Below are 16,732 nucleotides of genomic sequence, written 5' to 3'. Positions count from 1 at the left end.
TTTGATAGATGTTTCCTTCCCTTGAAAGTGGTCTATGGACTAGTATAGACTGCAATCCACACTATGGTTTCGTTATACTAGCCACCATAGTCAAAAATGGTAAATAGTAGTAGATGATGATTGTATGTATCCCTGACAAGTGGGACAGGGTGCTGACAGGGCTAGCATAGCACAGCATTGTGACAGTGATGTAGTGGGGTCGGGGTAGTTTGGTAATCATATGAGGCAACTTGACTTATGGATGAAATAGGAGGTGACGTGGCCTGGGGCGGTCTAGTGGTGTGGAGCACATGTACGATGTGCCGCTGCCAGCAAGGATTGAAATCTGTTCTACTGCGTTTTCAGAACACGCTCTTCTCTCTCAATCCAATAAACATACAAAATACCAACAAAACAAGTCTATTTAAGAAAAGAAATCGGAGGTGACATAAGGTGTTCAGCCCTTGGTACACACGTGGCAGCGGCTGGCCTGCTGGCGCTGTTGATCGGCGGCCTTCAACACGCTAGGGACGGGGCCGGGGCCAAACTGCTCGTCCAGGGAAACATGGGTCAGCCAGAAGCTGTAGACATTGGCGAAGTAGTGGCATGTGCCCCGCGGGCCCTGGCACTCCACAAAGGGCTGGGCACGGAAGTCTCGCAGGCAGCTGCCGGATGAGGTCAGAGATTGGCCGCCACCCTCGTCGCCCGCTCCAGAGTGCTGGAGAGACGAGAGGATAGTGTGAGCGATATACAGTCATATACACACACAAATACAGAGATCCCCCCTACCACCACACACTCACCATGAGGAAGGAGTAGCCAGCCCACAGACTCCTCCACCCAGGGGGGCAGGTGGGGGCGATATAATCCTGGCTGTGCACTGCCACAGCGGGTGAGGGTGTCTCACACACGGCACAGCGGCTGATATGGGCGCGGATGTCGTGGCCCGACACGGGCATCATGGGCACGGCAGCGGTGGTGGAAAGCCAGTAGGATTTGTCGTTGCGGCTGGCGTAGTCACAGGTACCTGTGTTGCAGTAGGAGAAGGGCATGGTGCTGAAGATACGCAGACATGAGCCGGCCTGGCCTGGAGGGAGGACAGAGAGAGAGAAGGGCAGGGCAGGGGAGAGAGAGAGAAGGGCAGGGGAGAGAGAGAGAGAGAGAGAGAGAGAGAGAGAGAGAGGGGCAGGGGGAGGGGAGAGCAAGAGAGAAGGGCGGGGGGAGGAGAGAGAGAGTTGTGTACATGTGAATCAGGGTTGTTGGTCAATTCCTTTTTTTATTCAGCCAATTCAGGAAGTAAAAAGAAATTCCAATTCTATTTTTTCCTCATAGGAAAACTGAAAAGGGATTGACCCCCAACTCTGATGTGAATAGATTGAAAGACAGACATGAACACATTGATGAGCTGACACAAAATGGAGATACCTTATTAGTCAGTATCCTCTCTCTCACCCCCCCACACACACTACCTCTACCTACCCCTATACACCTCTCCACTCGGCCAACCCCTCCACACCCCTACAACCCCCTACATTCGGCCCACCCCTACACACCCCTCCACACCCTCAGCCCACCCCTCCACACCCATCTAGGGGTTCGTACGTACCCAGGTCCTGTGTGTGTGTCCTCTCCTGCCCCTCCAGGTAGAACAGGCTATAGCCGGTCCACAGGGGGCTGCTGCCCTCGGGACACACAGGGACCTCCACCGACTGGCTGTGGATCACCAGCAGGAAGCCTGAACTCACAGAGCCAGTGGAACCGGGGTAGCCACGGTCACCCTGAGAACCCGGAGGACCTGTGAGGAGGAAGAGTATATGTGTTTACACCAAAATACTAATGTATACATGTCAGATGTGAGTATATTAGTATATTAGTATATTGCATTATGTTGAGGAGCACGGTGAAACGGCTTACTTCTGTTACTATTTGTTATATATTCTGTCTCTGTGTGCGTGTGTGTATATGTGTGTGTGTGTGTGTGTGTGTGTATGTATTTACCCTGATGTCCCACAAAACCTTGCTGTCCATGATCGCCTGGGTCTCCTAAAGGTCCAGGTGGACCTGGAGGTCCATTTCTCCCTGGGGGCCCTCGTGACCCAGCTGGGCCCTTAGGACCTAGAGAAAATGACACACAAAACACCACCGTCGGTGTGAAAAACAACACACACACACACATCATGTTTCTGTAGATCACTTACCGTGAGGCCCAGGGTTCCCACGGGGCCCAGCCTTTCCTGGGGGACCATTTGGACCTGATGGACCTGAGGGGCCATGGATCCCACGGTAGGGTTCCTGAGTGGTAAGGACACCATCCAAAACCTGACCGGGCAGGCCTTTGGGACCTGCAGGGGGATACAGAGGAACCTCATTGTCAAAAGAACAGGGCAGGCTAAACAGCTAGAATTGTCTCAGTTATCTCTATTTGTCTCAGTCCTCACCTGCATCCCCAGGTTTGCCTTTGTCACCTTTGGGCCCCAGGAGGCCGTAGGCGCCTGGACGACCTCTTGCTCCGTTGGGGCCCATGTGACCCTCAGGGCCTCTGGCACCTATCAGAAAAGAACATTAGGCACCAAACAGAGAAAACAGACTGCATCAGGGAGGGACTAACTCGACCTGCCCCCCACCCCCCCCAAAAAACACAACAATTTTGTTTTCCAATTTTAAATGTTTTACACAGTTTTCTGTTTCGGAGTTGTGTGTTATGTGGTTACCTTTGGGTCCTTGTGATCCTGAGTAGTCTGTTGGCCCTAGGGGTCCTGGGGGGCCTCTCTGTCCTTTATGGCCATTGGGCCCTGGTGGCCCTTGGGGGCCTGGGTCTCCTGGAGATGGCTCTGCAGTACCAGCAGGACCCGGTTCACCGGGTGGTCCTGAAAACACTCAAATACTGAGACAAGAAAAACACACAGAAACACCTGGTACACAATGACAGACTGACTGACATCTGACCCCTGGTACACACTGACTGACATCTGACCCCTGGTACACACTGACTGACATCTGACATCTGGTACACACTGACATCTGACACCTGGTACACACTGACATCTGACACCTGGTACACACTGACATCTGACACCATAACATTTCATTTAAGCAAGTAAGTAAGGGATGGCTGCAGTCTTCTCGGCTCTTAACCAACTATGATATTTTGCATGTTTTTTCCCGTTGTTCGTATCTTGTATTGTACATAATGTTGCTGCTACCGTTTCTTATGACAGAAAAGAGCTTCTGGACATCAGAACTGTGATTACTCACCTCAAATTGGACAAAGTTTTTCTTGAATGAGTCAGACGGGAGGGATATACTACAAACCAAATCAATTTTATTTATCTAGCCCTTCTTACATCAGCTGATATATCAAAGTGCTGTTCAGAAACCCAGCCTAAAACCCCAAAAAGCAAGCAACACAGGTGCAAAAGCACGAACTGAAAGCACGTACAGTTGAAGTACAGTTGAAGTTGGAAGTTTAGATACACCTTATCCAAATACATTTAAACTCAGTTTTTCCACAAATCCTGACATTTAATCCTAGTAAAAATTCCCTGTCTTAGGTCAGTTAGGATCACCACTTTATTTTAAGAATGTGAAATGTCAACACATTCCCAGTGGGTCATACATTTACATACACTCAATTAGTATTTGGTAGCATTGTCTTTAAATTGTTTAACTTGGGTCAAACGTTTCAATTAGCCTTACACAAGCTTCCCACAATAAGTTGGGTGAATTTTGTCCCATTCCTCCTGACAGAGCTGGTGTAACTGAGTCAGGTTTGTAGGCCTACTTGTTCGCACACACTTTTTCAGTTCTGCCCACAAATGTTCTATAGGATTGAGGTCAGGGCTTTGTGATGGTCACTCAAATACCTTGACGTTGTTGTCCTTAAGCCATTTTGCCACAACTGTGGAAGTATGCTTGGGGTCATTGTCCATTTGGAAGACCAATTTGCGACCAAACTTTAACTTACTGACTGATGTCTTGAGATGTTGCTTCAATATATCCACAAAATTTTCTTTCCTCATGATGCAATCTATTTTGTGAAGCGCACCAGTCCCTCCTGCAGCAAAGCACCCCCACAACATGATGCTGCCACCCCCGTGCTTCACGGTTGGGATGGTGTTCTTCGGCTTGCAAGCCTCCCCCTTTTTCCATAATGGTCATTATGGCCAAACAGTTCTATTTTTGTTTCATCAGAACAGAGGACAGGACATTTCTCCAAAAAGTACGATCTTTGTCCCCATGTGCAGTTGCAAACCGTAGTGTGGCTTTTTTATGGCGGTTTTGAAGCAGTGGCTTCTTCCTTGCTTAGCGGCCTTTCAGGTTATGTCGATATAGGACTCGTTTAACTGTGAATATATATTAACTGAGTTTGAAGGTAGGCCTTGAAATACATCCACAGGTACACCTCCAATTAACTCAAATGATGTCAATTAGCCTATCAGAAGCTTCTAAAGCCATGGCATAATTTTCTGGAATTTTCCAAGCTGTTTAAATGCACAGTAAACTTCTGACCCACTGGAATTGTGATACAGTGAATTATGATAATCTGTCTGTAAACAATTTTTGGAAAAATTACTTGTGTGACGCACAAAGTAGATGTCCTAACCGACTTGACAAAACTATAGTTTGTTAACAAGAAATTTGTGGAGTGGTTGAAAAATGAGTTTTAATGACTCAACCTAAGTGTATGTAAACTTTCGACTTCAACTTTATATCCTACCAACAGGACATTAAAAACTGTAATAGCTTATGCCGAGTCGTGGCTGAACGATGAGATTAAGAACATACAGCTGGCACTCCATCGGCAGGATAGAACAGCAGCCTCTGGTAAGACACAAGATGGGGGCCTACGTATATATGTAAACAACAGCTGGTGCATGATATCTAAGGAAGTCTCAAGGTTTTGCTCACCTGAGGTAGAGTATCTCATGATAAGCTGTAGACCACACTATCTACCCAGAGAGTTTTCATCTGTATTTTTCGTAGCTGTCTACATACCACCACAGACCGATGCTGGCACTAAAACCACACTCAATGAGCTGTATACCACCATAAGCAAACAGGAAATAGCTCATCCAGAGGCGGCAATCCTAGTGGCCGGGGACTATAATGCAGGGAAACTTAAATCAGTTCTAGACCACCTTTACTCCACACACAGAGACGCGGACAAAGCTCTCTCTCGCACTCCATTTGGGAAACCTGACCATAATTCTATCCTCCTAATTCCATTTTACAAGCAAAAATTAAAGCAGGAATCACCTCAGCCTATAAAAAAGTGGTCAGATGAAGCAGATGCTAAACTACAGGACTGTTTTGCTAGCACAGACTGGAATATGTTCCAGGATTCTGATGGCATTGAGGAGTACACCACATCAGTCACTGGCTTTATCAATAAGTGTATCGAGGACGTCGTCCCCACAGTAACTGTACGTACATACCCCAACCAGAAGCCATGGATCACAGGCAACTTTCGCACTGAGCTAAGGGTAGAGCTGCCGCTTTCAAGGAGCTGGACTCCTTGAAGCTTATAAAAAATCCTGCTATGTTCTCCGACGAACCATCAAACAGGCAAAGCGTCAATACAGGACTAGGATCGAATCATACTACACTGGCTCCGGTGCTTGTCAGATGTGGCAGGGATTGCAAACTATTACAGACTACAAAGGGACGCACAACCAAGAGCTGCCCAGTGATACGAGCCTACCTGACAAGCTAAATAACTTCTATGCTCGCTTCGAGGCAAGTAACACTGAAACATGTATGAGAGCATCAGCTGTTCTGGACGACCGTGTGATCACGCTCTCCATAGCCGATGTGAGTAAGACCTTTAAACAGGTCAACATTCATATGGCCGCAGGGCCAGACAGATTACCAGGATGTGCACTCCAGGCATGCGCTGACCAACTGGCAACTGTTTTCACTGACATGTACAACCTCTCCCTGACCGATTCTGTAAAACCAACATGTTTCAAGCAGACCACCATAGTTCCTGTGCCCAGGAACACTAAGGTAACCTGCCTAAATAACTACTGACCCATAGCACTCACGCCTGTAGCCATGAAATGCTTTGAAAGGCTGGTCATAGTTCACATCAACACCATTATCCCAGAAACCCTAGACCCACTCCAATTTGGGTACCACACCAACAGAGTCACAGATGATGCAATCTCTATTGCACTCCACACTGCCCTTTCATACCTGGAATTTGCAAATCAATTCATTAAAAATCCTACAATGTGATTTTCTGGATTTTTTTTTCTCATTTAGTCTGTCACAGTTGAAGTGTACATATGATGAAAATTACAGGCCTCTCTCATCTTTTTAAGTGGGAGAACTTGCACAATTGGTGGCTGACTAAATACTTTTTTGCCCCACTGTATGTGAGAATGCTAATCATTGACTACAGCTCAGCGTTCAACACCAAAGTGCCCTCAAAGCTCATCACTAAGCTAAGGACACTGGGACTAAACACCTCCCTCTGCAACTGGATCCTGGACTTCCTGACAGGCTGCCCCCAGGTGGTGAGGGTAGGTAACAACACGGCGGTACTGGAGCGCCAACGTTAGGTCCAAGAGGCTTCTAAACAGCTTCTATCCCCAAGCCATAAAACCCCTGAACAGCTAATCAAATGGCTACCCAGAATATTTGCATTGCCCCCCCCCCTTCTAAGCTTCTGCTACTCTGTTATTATCTATGCATAGTCACTTTAATAACTCTAGCTACATGTACATATTATCTCAATTACCTTGACACCGATCCCCTGCACATTGACTATGTACCGGTACCCCTTGTATATAGCCCCGATATTGTTATTTACTGCTGCTCTTTAATTATTTGTTATTCTTTTCTCTTACCTTTTTTTAGGTATTTTCTTAGAACTGCATTGTTGGTTAAGGGCTTGTAAGTAAGCCTTTCATTATTTGGCGTACACACTGACAGACAGTTTGACATTTGTCACCTGGTACAGACAGACAGTTTGACATTTGTCACCTGGTACAGACAGAGACAGACAGACATTTTTCACCTGGTACAGACAGACAGACAGACATTTGTCACCTGGTACAGACAGACAGACAGGCAGACAGGCAGACAGGCAGACAGGCAGACAGACAGATACAGATACAGACACAGATACAGATACAGATACAGATAGACACACATGCACACCTGGAGGTCCATGAATGCCTTCGTATCCTGGCTCTCCGTTGGGTCCTCTGTGACATTCTGAGCACTCTCCACCTGAACCACCGGGCTCACCAGTGACTCCTTTTGGTCCTGGGTGACATTACACATTCAATCAACCATACAGGAGTCAAACAGTAGCTAACATCATGTCAACAAACCAACACTCACATGTACCCTACTCCACCGGGGAACTACGCAGTAATGACACACAATGTACTGTATCTACTATATTAGAAACTTAAAAGAAAATCATAGTGTTAAAATGTTTTTGTTTTTAATACATTTAAAAAATGTCTAAAAACCTGTTTTCGCTTTGTCATTATGGGGTATTGTGTGTAGATTCATACATTTTTGAATAAATCTGTAATGTAACAACATGTGAAAGAAAGTCCAGGAGTCTGAATACTTTCCGAATGCACCTTCTATAAACTTAAAATAAAATCACACGCCAACCTTTTGCTAAATTCTAACGTATGGTGAACTCTTACATGGCATATCAATCATGTCATTACTATCTTGAAAAGCACATTTTTCACTCATGACTGACACAAACAGTACCTTGGTAGCCTGGAGGGCCCCTTAGGCCTTTAGATCCGGGGTAAGACGTTCCCGGGGGTCCCTGGGAGCCTGTGTGGCCTTTGAGTCCGGGGAACCCAGATGGCCCTTGTGGGCCCAACACATCTGGTCCTGAGAGAGTGAGATGTGACACATAAGGACTACTGGTACCTGTTTCTATTAGTAACGTACTTTACCTGGATTTAGATATCGATAAATAACTGTCTCTGAATAGATAAGTGTTTGTAACCTCACCTCTTGCTCCCTTCTCTCCTTTTTGGCCTTGGAGCCCGTTCAGACCATGCAGCCCTGGGGGTCCCGGGAAACCTGTGGAGAAATTCACATCAAGTCAAGGAGGAGCAGGAGGAGCACTGCCAGAGCCCTGCAAAATGACCTCCAGCAAATGTGCATGTGTCTGCTCAAACGGTCAGAAACAGACTACATGAGGGTGGTATGAGGGCCCGACGTCCACAGGTGGGGGTTGTGCTTACAGCCCAACACCGTGCAGGACGTTTGGCATTTGCCAGAGAACACCAAGATTGGCAAATTCACCACTGGCGCGCTGTGCTCTTCACAGATGAAAGCAGGTTCACACTGAGCACATGTGACAGACGTGACAGAGTCTGGAGACGCCATGGAGAACGTTCTGCTGCCTGCAACATCCTCCAGCATGACCGGTTTGGCGGTGGGTCAGTCATGGTGTGGGGTGGCATTTCTTTGGGGGGCCGCACAGCCCTCCATGTGCTCGCCAGAGGTAGCCTGACTGCCATTAGGTACCGAGATGAGATCCTCAGACCCCTTGTGAGACCATATTCTGGTGCGGTTGGCCCTGGGTTCCTCCTAATGCAAGATCTCATGTTGCTGGAGTGTGTCAGCAGTTCCTGCAAGAGGAAGGCATTGATGCTATGGACTGGCCCGCCCGTTCCCCAGACCTGAATCCAATTGAGCACATCTGGGACATCATGTCTCGCTCCATCCACCAACGCCACGTTGCACCACAGACTGTCCAGGAGTTGGCGGATGCTTTAGTCCAGGTCTGGGAGGAGATCCCTCAGGAGACCATCCGCCACCTCATCAGGAGCATGCCCAGGCGTTGTAGGCAGGTCATACAGGCACGTGGCGGCCACACACACTACTGAGCCTCATTTTGACTTGTTTTAAGGACATTACATCAAAGTTGGATCAGCCTGTAGTGTGGTTTTCCACTTTAATTTTGAGTGTGACTCCAAATCCAGACCTCCATGGGTTGATAAATTTGATTTCCATTGATCATTTGTGTGTGATTTTGTTGTCAGCACATTCAACTATGTAAAGAAAAAAGTATTTAATAAGAATATTTCATTAATTCAGATCTAGGATGTGTTATTTTAGTGTTCCCTTTATTTATTTTTTTGAGCAGTGTATTTCAAGGTCTACCTTCAAACTTAGTGCCTCTTTGTTTGACATGATGGGATAATCAAAAGAAATCAGCCAAGACCTCAGAAAAAAAAATTGTAGATCTCCACAAGTCTGGTTCATCATTGGGAGCAATTTCCAAATGCCTGAAGGTACCACGTTCATCTGAACAAACAATAGTACACAAGTATAAACACCATGGGACCACGCAGCCGTCATACTGCTCAGGAAGGAGACGCGTTCTGTTTCCTAGAGATGAACGTACTTTGGTGCCAAAAGTGCAAATCAATCCCAGAACAACAGCAAAGGACCTCGTGAAGATGCTGGAGAAACAGGTACAAAAGTATCTATATCCACAGTAAAATGACTCCAATATCGACATAACCCGAAAGTCCGCTCAACAAGTAAGAAGCCACTGCTCCAAAACCGCCATAAAAAAGCCACACTATGGTTTGCAACTGCACATGGGGACAAAGATCGTACTTTTTGGAGAAATGTCCTCTGGTCTGATGAAACAAAAATATAACTGCTTGGCCATAATAACCATCGTTATGTTTGGAGGAAAAAGGAGGAGGCTTGCAAGCCGAAGAACATCATCCCAACCATGAAGCACTGGGGTGGCAGCATCATGTTGTGGGGGTGCTTTGATGCAGGAGGGACTGGTGCACTTCACAAAACAGATAACATCACGAGGAAAGAAAATTATGTGGATATATTGAAGCAACATGTCAAGACATCAGTCAGGAAGTTAAAGCTTGGTCGCAAATTGGTCTTCCAAATGGACAATGACCCCAAGCATACTTCCAAAGTTGTGGAAAATGGCTACATGACAACAAAGTCAAGGTATTGGAGTGGCCATCACAAAGCCCTGACCTCATCCTATAGGAAATTTGTGGGCAGAACTGACAAAGCGTGTGCGAGCAAGGAGGCCTACAAACCTGACTTAGTTACACCAGCTCTGTCAGGATGAATGGAACAAAATTCACCCAACTTATTGTGGGAAGCTTGTGGAAGGCTACCCGAAACGTTTGCCCCAAGTTGAACAATTTAAAGGCAATGCTACAAAATACTAATTGAGTGCATGTACACTTCTGAACCACTTGGAATGTGATGAAAGAAATAAAAGCTGAAAGAAATAATTCTCTCTACTATTATTCTGACATTTCACATTCTTAAAATAAACTGGTGATCCTAACTGACCTAAGACAGGGTATTTTTTACTGGGATTAAATGTCAGGAATTGTGAAAAACGGAGTTTAAATGTATTTGGCTAAGGTGAATGTAAACCTCCGACTTCAACTGTAGATTGGGTCTTAGTACCTGGAGGACCGGGCAGTCCAGGATTGCCCTTGGGGCCTTGACCTCCGAGAATTCCTCCGGGAGGCCCTGGGGAGCCTGGACGACCCGGCGGACCTGAGGGACCAGGGAAACCTGCACACACACAAACTTTAGAATCTAAAATGCTTACATATGTAGACACTAAACAAACACATAGACATAAATTAAATGTCCTGTACCCTGTCCTAAGGAGAAAATATGAAATGAGTGACATACAGAAGGGGACTTTAGGGATCCATTACCTGGGCCACCCAGTGGTCCACGGGCTCCGTGGACACCAGGCTGTCCTGGTGAGCCTCTGGGTCCTGGGCTCCCTGGATCTCCTGGGTCTCCCTTTGGATCTATAGAGTGTGAAAAAGATCAATTAGGGTTGCACATTTCTAGTCACTTTCCCAGAAATTCCGGTTGGGAGGTTCCCAGAATCGGGAGGAAATAAGGACATCTGTAATCCTCCAACAAGGATTTCTGGAAAAGTTACCGGAATTTTGCAACCCTAGTGCCAATCACACCTGCACATACCTTCTAGGAGTGTGAATCACTGCCCCAACACAAACGTCACATTTGGAAGTGAACACAAATACAGAAAACAACAACAGCAGCAGCCTGACTGACTGACTGACTGAGAACAGCAGCAGCCTGACTGACTGACTGACTGGCTGGGAACAACAGCAGCAGCCTGACTGACTGACTGGCTGGGAACAACAGCAGCAGCCTGACTGACTGACTGACTGACTGAGAACAGCAGCAGCCTGACTGACTGACTGACTGGCTGGGAACAACAGCAGCAGCCTGACTGACTGACTGACTGACTGGCTGGGAACAACAGCAGCAGCCTGACTGACTGACTGGCTGGGAACAACAGCAGCAGCCTGACTGACTGACTGACTGACTGGGAACAACAGCAGCAGCCTGACTAACTGACTGGCTGGGAACAACAGCAGCAGCCTGACTGACTGACTGACTGGCTGGGAACAACAGCAGCAGCCTGACTGACTGACTGGCTGGGAACAGCAGCAGCAGCCTGACTGACTGACTGGGAACAACAGCAGCAGCCTGACTGACTGACTGACTGACTGAGAACAGCAGCAGCCTGACTGACTGACTGGGAACAACAGCAGCAGCCTGACTGACTGAGAACAGCAGCAGCCTGACTGACTGACTGACTGACTGGGAACAACAGCAGCAGCCTGACTGACTGACTGGGAACAACAGCAGCAGCCTGACTGACTGACTGACAGACTGACAACAGCAGCAGCAGCCTGACTGACTGACTGACTGACTGAGAACAACAGCAGCAGCCTGACTGACTGACTGGGAACAATAGCAGCAGCCTGACTGACTGACTGACTGACAACAGCAGCAGCAGCCTGACTGACTGACAGACTGAGAACAGCAGCAATTTACTGACAACAACAGCAGTGGATTGGAAAGAGTTAAGAGCTGACCTGGGAAGGCATCTCATCTTCCCCCAGGACATTGTCAGCACAACATTCAGACCAGACCTGCCAGTCTGGTCAAGGAGCACCAACATCTAAATGGCCATGCTAATGACTCCACAGGAGGAGAGCATTAAGGAAGCCTACAAAAGGAAGCTGTTGACGTGCCAGACACTCGTGGATGAATGCACTGACAAGGGATGGAAGGCCAAGTGTCTACCAGTAGAAGGACACTAAGGATTCTATGAGTAAAGGGAGCACAGCGTTAGAAGATCTGTTGCATAGCTAGGCAGGAGGCAGAGAGGGCATGGTAATGGCTGGAGGTGCAGTTGGCAAGCCACCTGGCTCAGATGGGGCCTGATCGACCCGATCGGTGCACCCTTCAGAAGGTATAGTGAGCAGCGCCAAAACACCTAATGCATTGGGGACCTCACCTGAGCATAAGCCATTTTGCAGCTATCCTCTGTGTGCAGGTAAAGTATGGCAAGCTAGCCATAGCATATTCAGTTAATATCCCTGAATATCATATGTGACCTGAAGTTACTCCTATTCTAATGACTCAGCATCACACTCTGGACAAGAGCAGTACCAGGATCATGGGGAGAACATAAACAGGATATGGTCATGATACATACATAGCACACAGTTCTGTCATGCTGCCCTCTTAGAAAAAAAGGGTTCCAAAAGGGTTCTTCGGATGTCCCCATTGGAGAACCCTTTTTGGTTCCAGGGAGAACACTTTTTTGGTCCTACATGGAAAGGGTTCTACATAGAACCCAAAAGGATTCTTCAAAGGGTTGTCCTATGGGGACAGTCGAATAACCTTTTTAGGTTCTAGATAGCATAGTTTTCCTAAGAGTGTACTGTGCACTGATGTGACTTCTAAACTGTACGGGCTAGAATCCCCATTGGAAGTGAGTACTTATTTAGTAACTTTTTTATCTGGTAGATCCGGGAGTCCTAAACATCCTGTATCCTGTTGTCATCATCTCAAAACTGTAATAGTGTTGTTTGTGTTTGTTCACTCAGTTGGAAATGTGTCCAAATGTAGCGCCCCAGATACTCTGGCTCTAGCCAAGCGGAGTGTAGAGCTCTGTATGGGGAATAAGGAGCCATGCTGTCAGCAGACGTTGTATTGTGATCACCTAAGGTTCTGCATTCTCCTGGAGGACCCGGTGGCCCAGGTAGTCCTGGTTGTCCTATAGAGTCTCCTGGGTCACCTGCAGAATAGGGTCAGGGGTTTGAGTGTCAGGATACAGAGAAGATATTAGTCGTAATTACAGCACTTTCACTCTGATAATAACCCACGTTTTGGAATCCTCTCTTCCTGTCCCTTTATGACCTCCCCTTCCTCTCTTCCTGTCCCTTTATGACCTCCCCTTCCTCTCTTCCTGTCCCTTTATGACCTCCCCTTCCTCTCTTCCTGTCCCTTTATGACCTCCCCTTCCTCTCTTCCTGTCCCTTTATGACCTCCACTTCCTCTCTTCCTGTCCCTTTATGACCTCCCCTTCCTCTCTTCCTGTCCCTTTATGACCTCCCCTTCCTTTCTTCCTGTCCCTTTATGACCTCCCCTTCCTCTCTTCCTGTCCCTTTATGACCTCCCCTTCCTCTCTTCCTGTCCCTTTATGACCTCAACTTCCTCTCTTCCTGTCCCTTTATGACCTCCCCTTCCTCTCTTCCTGTCCCTTTATGACCTCCACTTCCTCTCTTCCTGTCCCTTTATGACCTCCCCTTCCTCTCTTCCTGTCCCTTTATGACCTCCCCTTCCTCTCTTCCTGTCCCTTTATGACCTCCCCTTCCTCTCTTCCTGTCCCTTTATGACCTCCCCTTCCTCTCTTCCTGTCCCTTTATGACCTCCCCTTCCTCTCTTCCTGTCCCTTTATGACCTCCCCTTCCTCTCTTCCTGTCCATTTATGACCTCCCCTTCCTCTCTTCCTGTCCCTTTATGACCTCCCCTTCCTCTCTTCCTGTCCCTTTATGACCTCCACTTCCTCTCTTCCTGTCCCTTTATGACCTCCCCTTCCTCTCTTCCTGTCCCTTTATGACCCCCCCTTCCTCTCTTCCTGTCCCTTTATGACCTCCCCTTCCTCTCTTCCTGTCCCTTTATGACCTCCACTTCCTCTCTTCCTGTCCCTTTATGACCTCCCCTTCCTCTCTTCCTGTCCCTTTAAGTTCCCCTTATCATGTTTGTGTGTATTTTCTGTTGTCTCTCTACTCACCCTGTAAGCCTGTCATTCCTGGAAGGCCTGGGTTCCCAGGAGGGCCCGTGTGCCCAGGGTCCCCCTGCAAGGGGGATAAACCAACAGTCACTGGCATAGCAACACACAGTAACACCCACTGGCATAGCAACACACAGTAACACCCACTGGCATAGCAACACACAGTAACACCCACACACCAAGATACTCACACATAAACATCCTGTGTCTTAACAAAGACATCTGTTCCTACATTACTTCCAAGACCACTTACTTGGGAAGGAATATATTCTCAACTTAAATACATACAGACATACTGCACCTCATTTATCAATCTTGAGCAGTATTAATTTGTCTAGAAACCATTCATAATAGCAATTTTTACCAAAGTTTTAGTAGTTTAATGAGGTAAACAAAGAACATCTAAGATGTAGTGATGAGTATCAGTAATGAAGTACCTTATCACCGACTGGTCCAGGGAAACCAACTATACCACTCAAGCCTTTAGGTCCTCGAGGTCCGGGGGGTCCAGGGGGACCAGGTCTGCCAGGTTGTCCTGGGAGCCCTTTCTCATATCCAGGAGGACCATCCTGTCCATTCCCCCCTGGTTTACCTGGTGACCCACTTGAGCCCTTGGAACCTGAGAAGAAAGAACAGTGCATTGTTTATCCATATATTATTAGAGAATCAAAAATACAGTCCCGCCGTCTACCACCTGCTAAAATACAGTCCCACTGTCTACCACCTGCTAAAATACAGTCCCACTGTCTACCACCTGCTAAAATAGTCCCACCGTCTACCACCTGCTAAAATACAGTCCCACCGTCTACCACCTGCTAAAATACAGTCCCACTGTCTACCACCTGCTAAAATACAGTCCCACTGTCTACCACCTGCTAAAATAGTCCCACCGTCTACCACCTGCTAAAATACAGTCCCACCGTCTACCACCTGCTAAAATACAGTCCCACTGTCTACCACCTGCTAAAATACAGTCCCACCGTCTACCACCTGCTAAAATACAGTCCCACTGTCTACCACCTGCTAAAATACAGTCCCACTGTCTACCACCTGCTAAAATAGTCCCACCGTCTACCACCTGCTAAAATAGTCCCACCGTCTACCACCTGCTAAAATACAGTCCCACCGTCTACCACCTGCTAAAATACAGTCCCACCGTCTACCACCTGCTAAAATACAGTCCCACCGTCTACCACCTGCTAAAATACAGTCCCACCGTCTACCACCTGCTAAAATACAGTCCCACCGTCTACCACCTGCTAAAATACAGTCCCACCGTCTACCACCTGCTAAAATACAGTCCCACCGTCTACCACCTGCTAAAATACAGTCCCACCGTCTACCACCTGCTAAAATACAGTCCCACTGTCTACCACCTGCTAAAATACAGTCCCACCGTCTACCACCTGCTAAAATACAGTCCCACCGTCTACCACCTGCTAAAATACAGTCCCACCGTCTACCACCTGCTAAAATACAGTCCCACCGTCTACCACCTGCTAAAATACAGTCCCACCGTCTACCACCTGCTAAAATACAGTCCCACTGTCTACCACCTGCTAAAATACAGTCCCACTGTCTACCACCTGCTAAAATACAGTTCCACCGTCTACCACCTGCTAAAATACAATCCCACCGTCTACCACCTGCTAAAATACAGTCCCACCGTCTACCACCTGCTAAAATACAGTCCCACCGTCTACCACCTGCTAAAATACAGTCCCACTGTCTACCACCTGCTAAAATACAGTCCCACTGTCTACCACCTGCTAAAATACAGTCCCACCGTCTACCACCTGCTAAAATACAGTCCCACTGTCTACCACCTGCTAAAATACAGTCCCACTGTCTACCACCTGCTAAAATAGTCCCACCGTCTACCACCTGCTAAAATACAGTCCCGCCGTCTACCACCTGCTAAAATACAGTCCCGCCGTCTACCACCTGCTAAAATACAGTCCCGCTGTCTACCACCTGCTAAAATACAGTCCCACCGTCTACCACCTGCTAAAATACAGTCCCACCGTCTACCACCTGCTAAAATACAGTCCCACCGTCTACCACCTGCTAAAATACAGTCCCACCGTCTACCACCTGCTAAAATACAGTCCCACCGTCTACCACCTGCTAAAATACAGTCCCACCGTCTACCACCTGCTAAAATACAGTCCCACCGTCTACCACCTGCTAAAATACAGTCCCACCGTCTACCACCTGCTAAAATACAGTCCCACCGTCTACCACCTGCTAAAATACAGTCCCACCGTCTACCACCTGCTAAAATACAGTCCCACCGTCTACCACCTGCTAAAATACAGTCCCACCGTCTACCACCTGCTAAAATACAGTCCCACCGTCTACCACCTGCTAAAATACAGTCCCACCGTCTACCACCTGCTAAAATACAGTCCCACCGTCTACCACCTGCTAAAATACAGTCCCACTGTCTACCACCTGCTAAAATACAGTCCCACCGTCTACCACCTGCTAAAATACAGTCCCACCGTCTACCACCTGCTAAAATACAGTCCCACCGTCTACCACCTGCTAAAATACAGTCCCACCGTCTACCACCTGCTAAAATACAGTCCCACTGTCTACCACCTGCTAAAATACAGTCCCACCTGT

At 47.5% G+C, this 16,732-nt stretch overlaps 1 protein-coding gene across 1 annotated transcript; it reads right to left on the bottom strand.

Moving 5' to 3' along the window:
• Positions 1-287: 287 nt before the first annotated feature.
• On the bottom strand, positions 288-14,723 carry LOC139400094 (collagen alpha-4(IV) chain-like; the record flags this gene model as incomplete). The annotated part of the gene is made up of 15 exons (XM_071145127.1): positions 288-697; positions 783-1,066; positions 1,586-1,774; positions 1,978-2,094; positions 2,178-2,321; positions 2,418-2,525; positions 2,691-2,846; positions 7,144-7,251; positions 7,720-7,848; positions 7,972-8,043; positions 10,432-10,542; positions 10,692-10,790; positions 13,031-13,105; positions 14,105-14,168; positions 14,542-14,723. Coding segments are annotated over 15 exons (2,099 nt in total), but the record flags the coding sequence as incomplete, so codon positions are not given.
• Between the last annotated feature and the right edge of the window lie 2,009 nt (positions 14,724-16,732).

Source organism: Oncorhynchus clarkii, unplaced genomic scaffold (genome assembly GCF_045791955.1).
Source record: "Oncorhynchus clarkii lewisi isolate Uvic-CL-2024 unplaced genomic scaffold, UVic_Ocla_1.0 unplaced_contig_8975_pilon_pilon, whole genome shotgun sequence".
NCBI lineage: Eukaryota > Metazoa > Chordata > Actinopteri > Salmoniformes > Salmonidae > Oncorhynchus > Oncorhynchus clarkii.
This window is presented reverse-complemented; position numbering and strand designations above follow the sequence as displayed.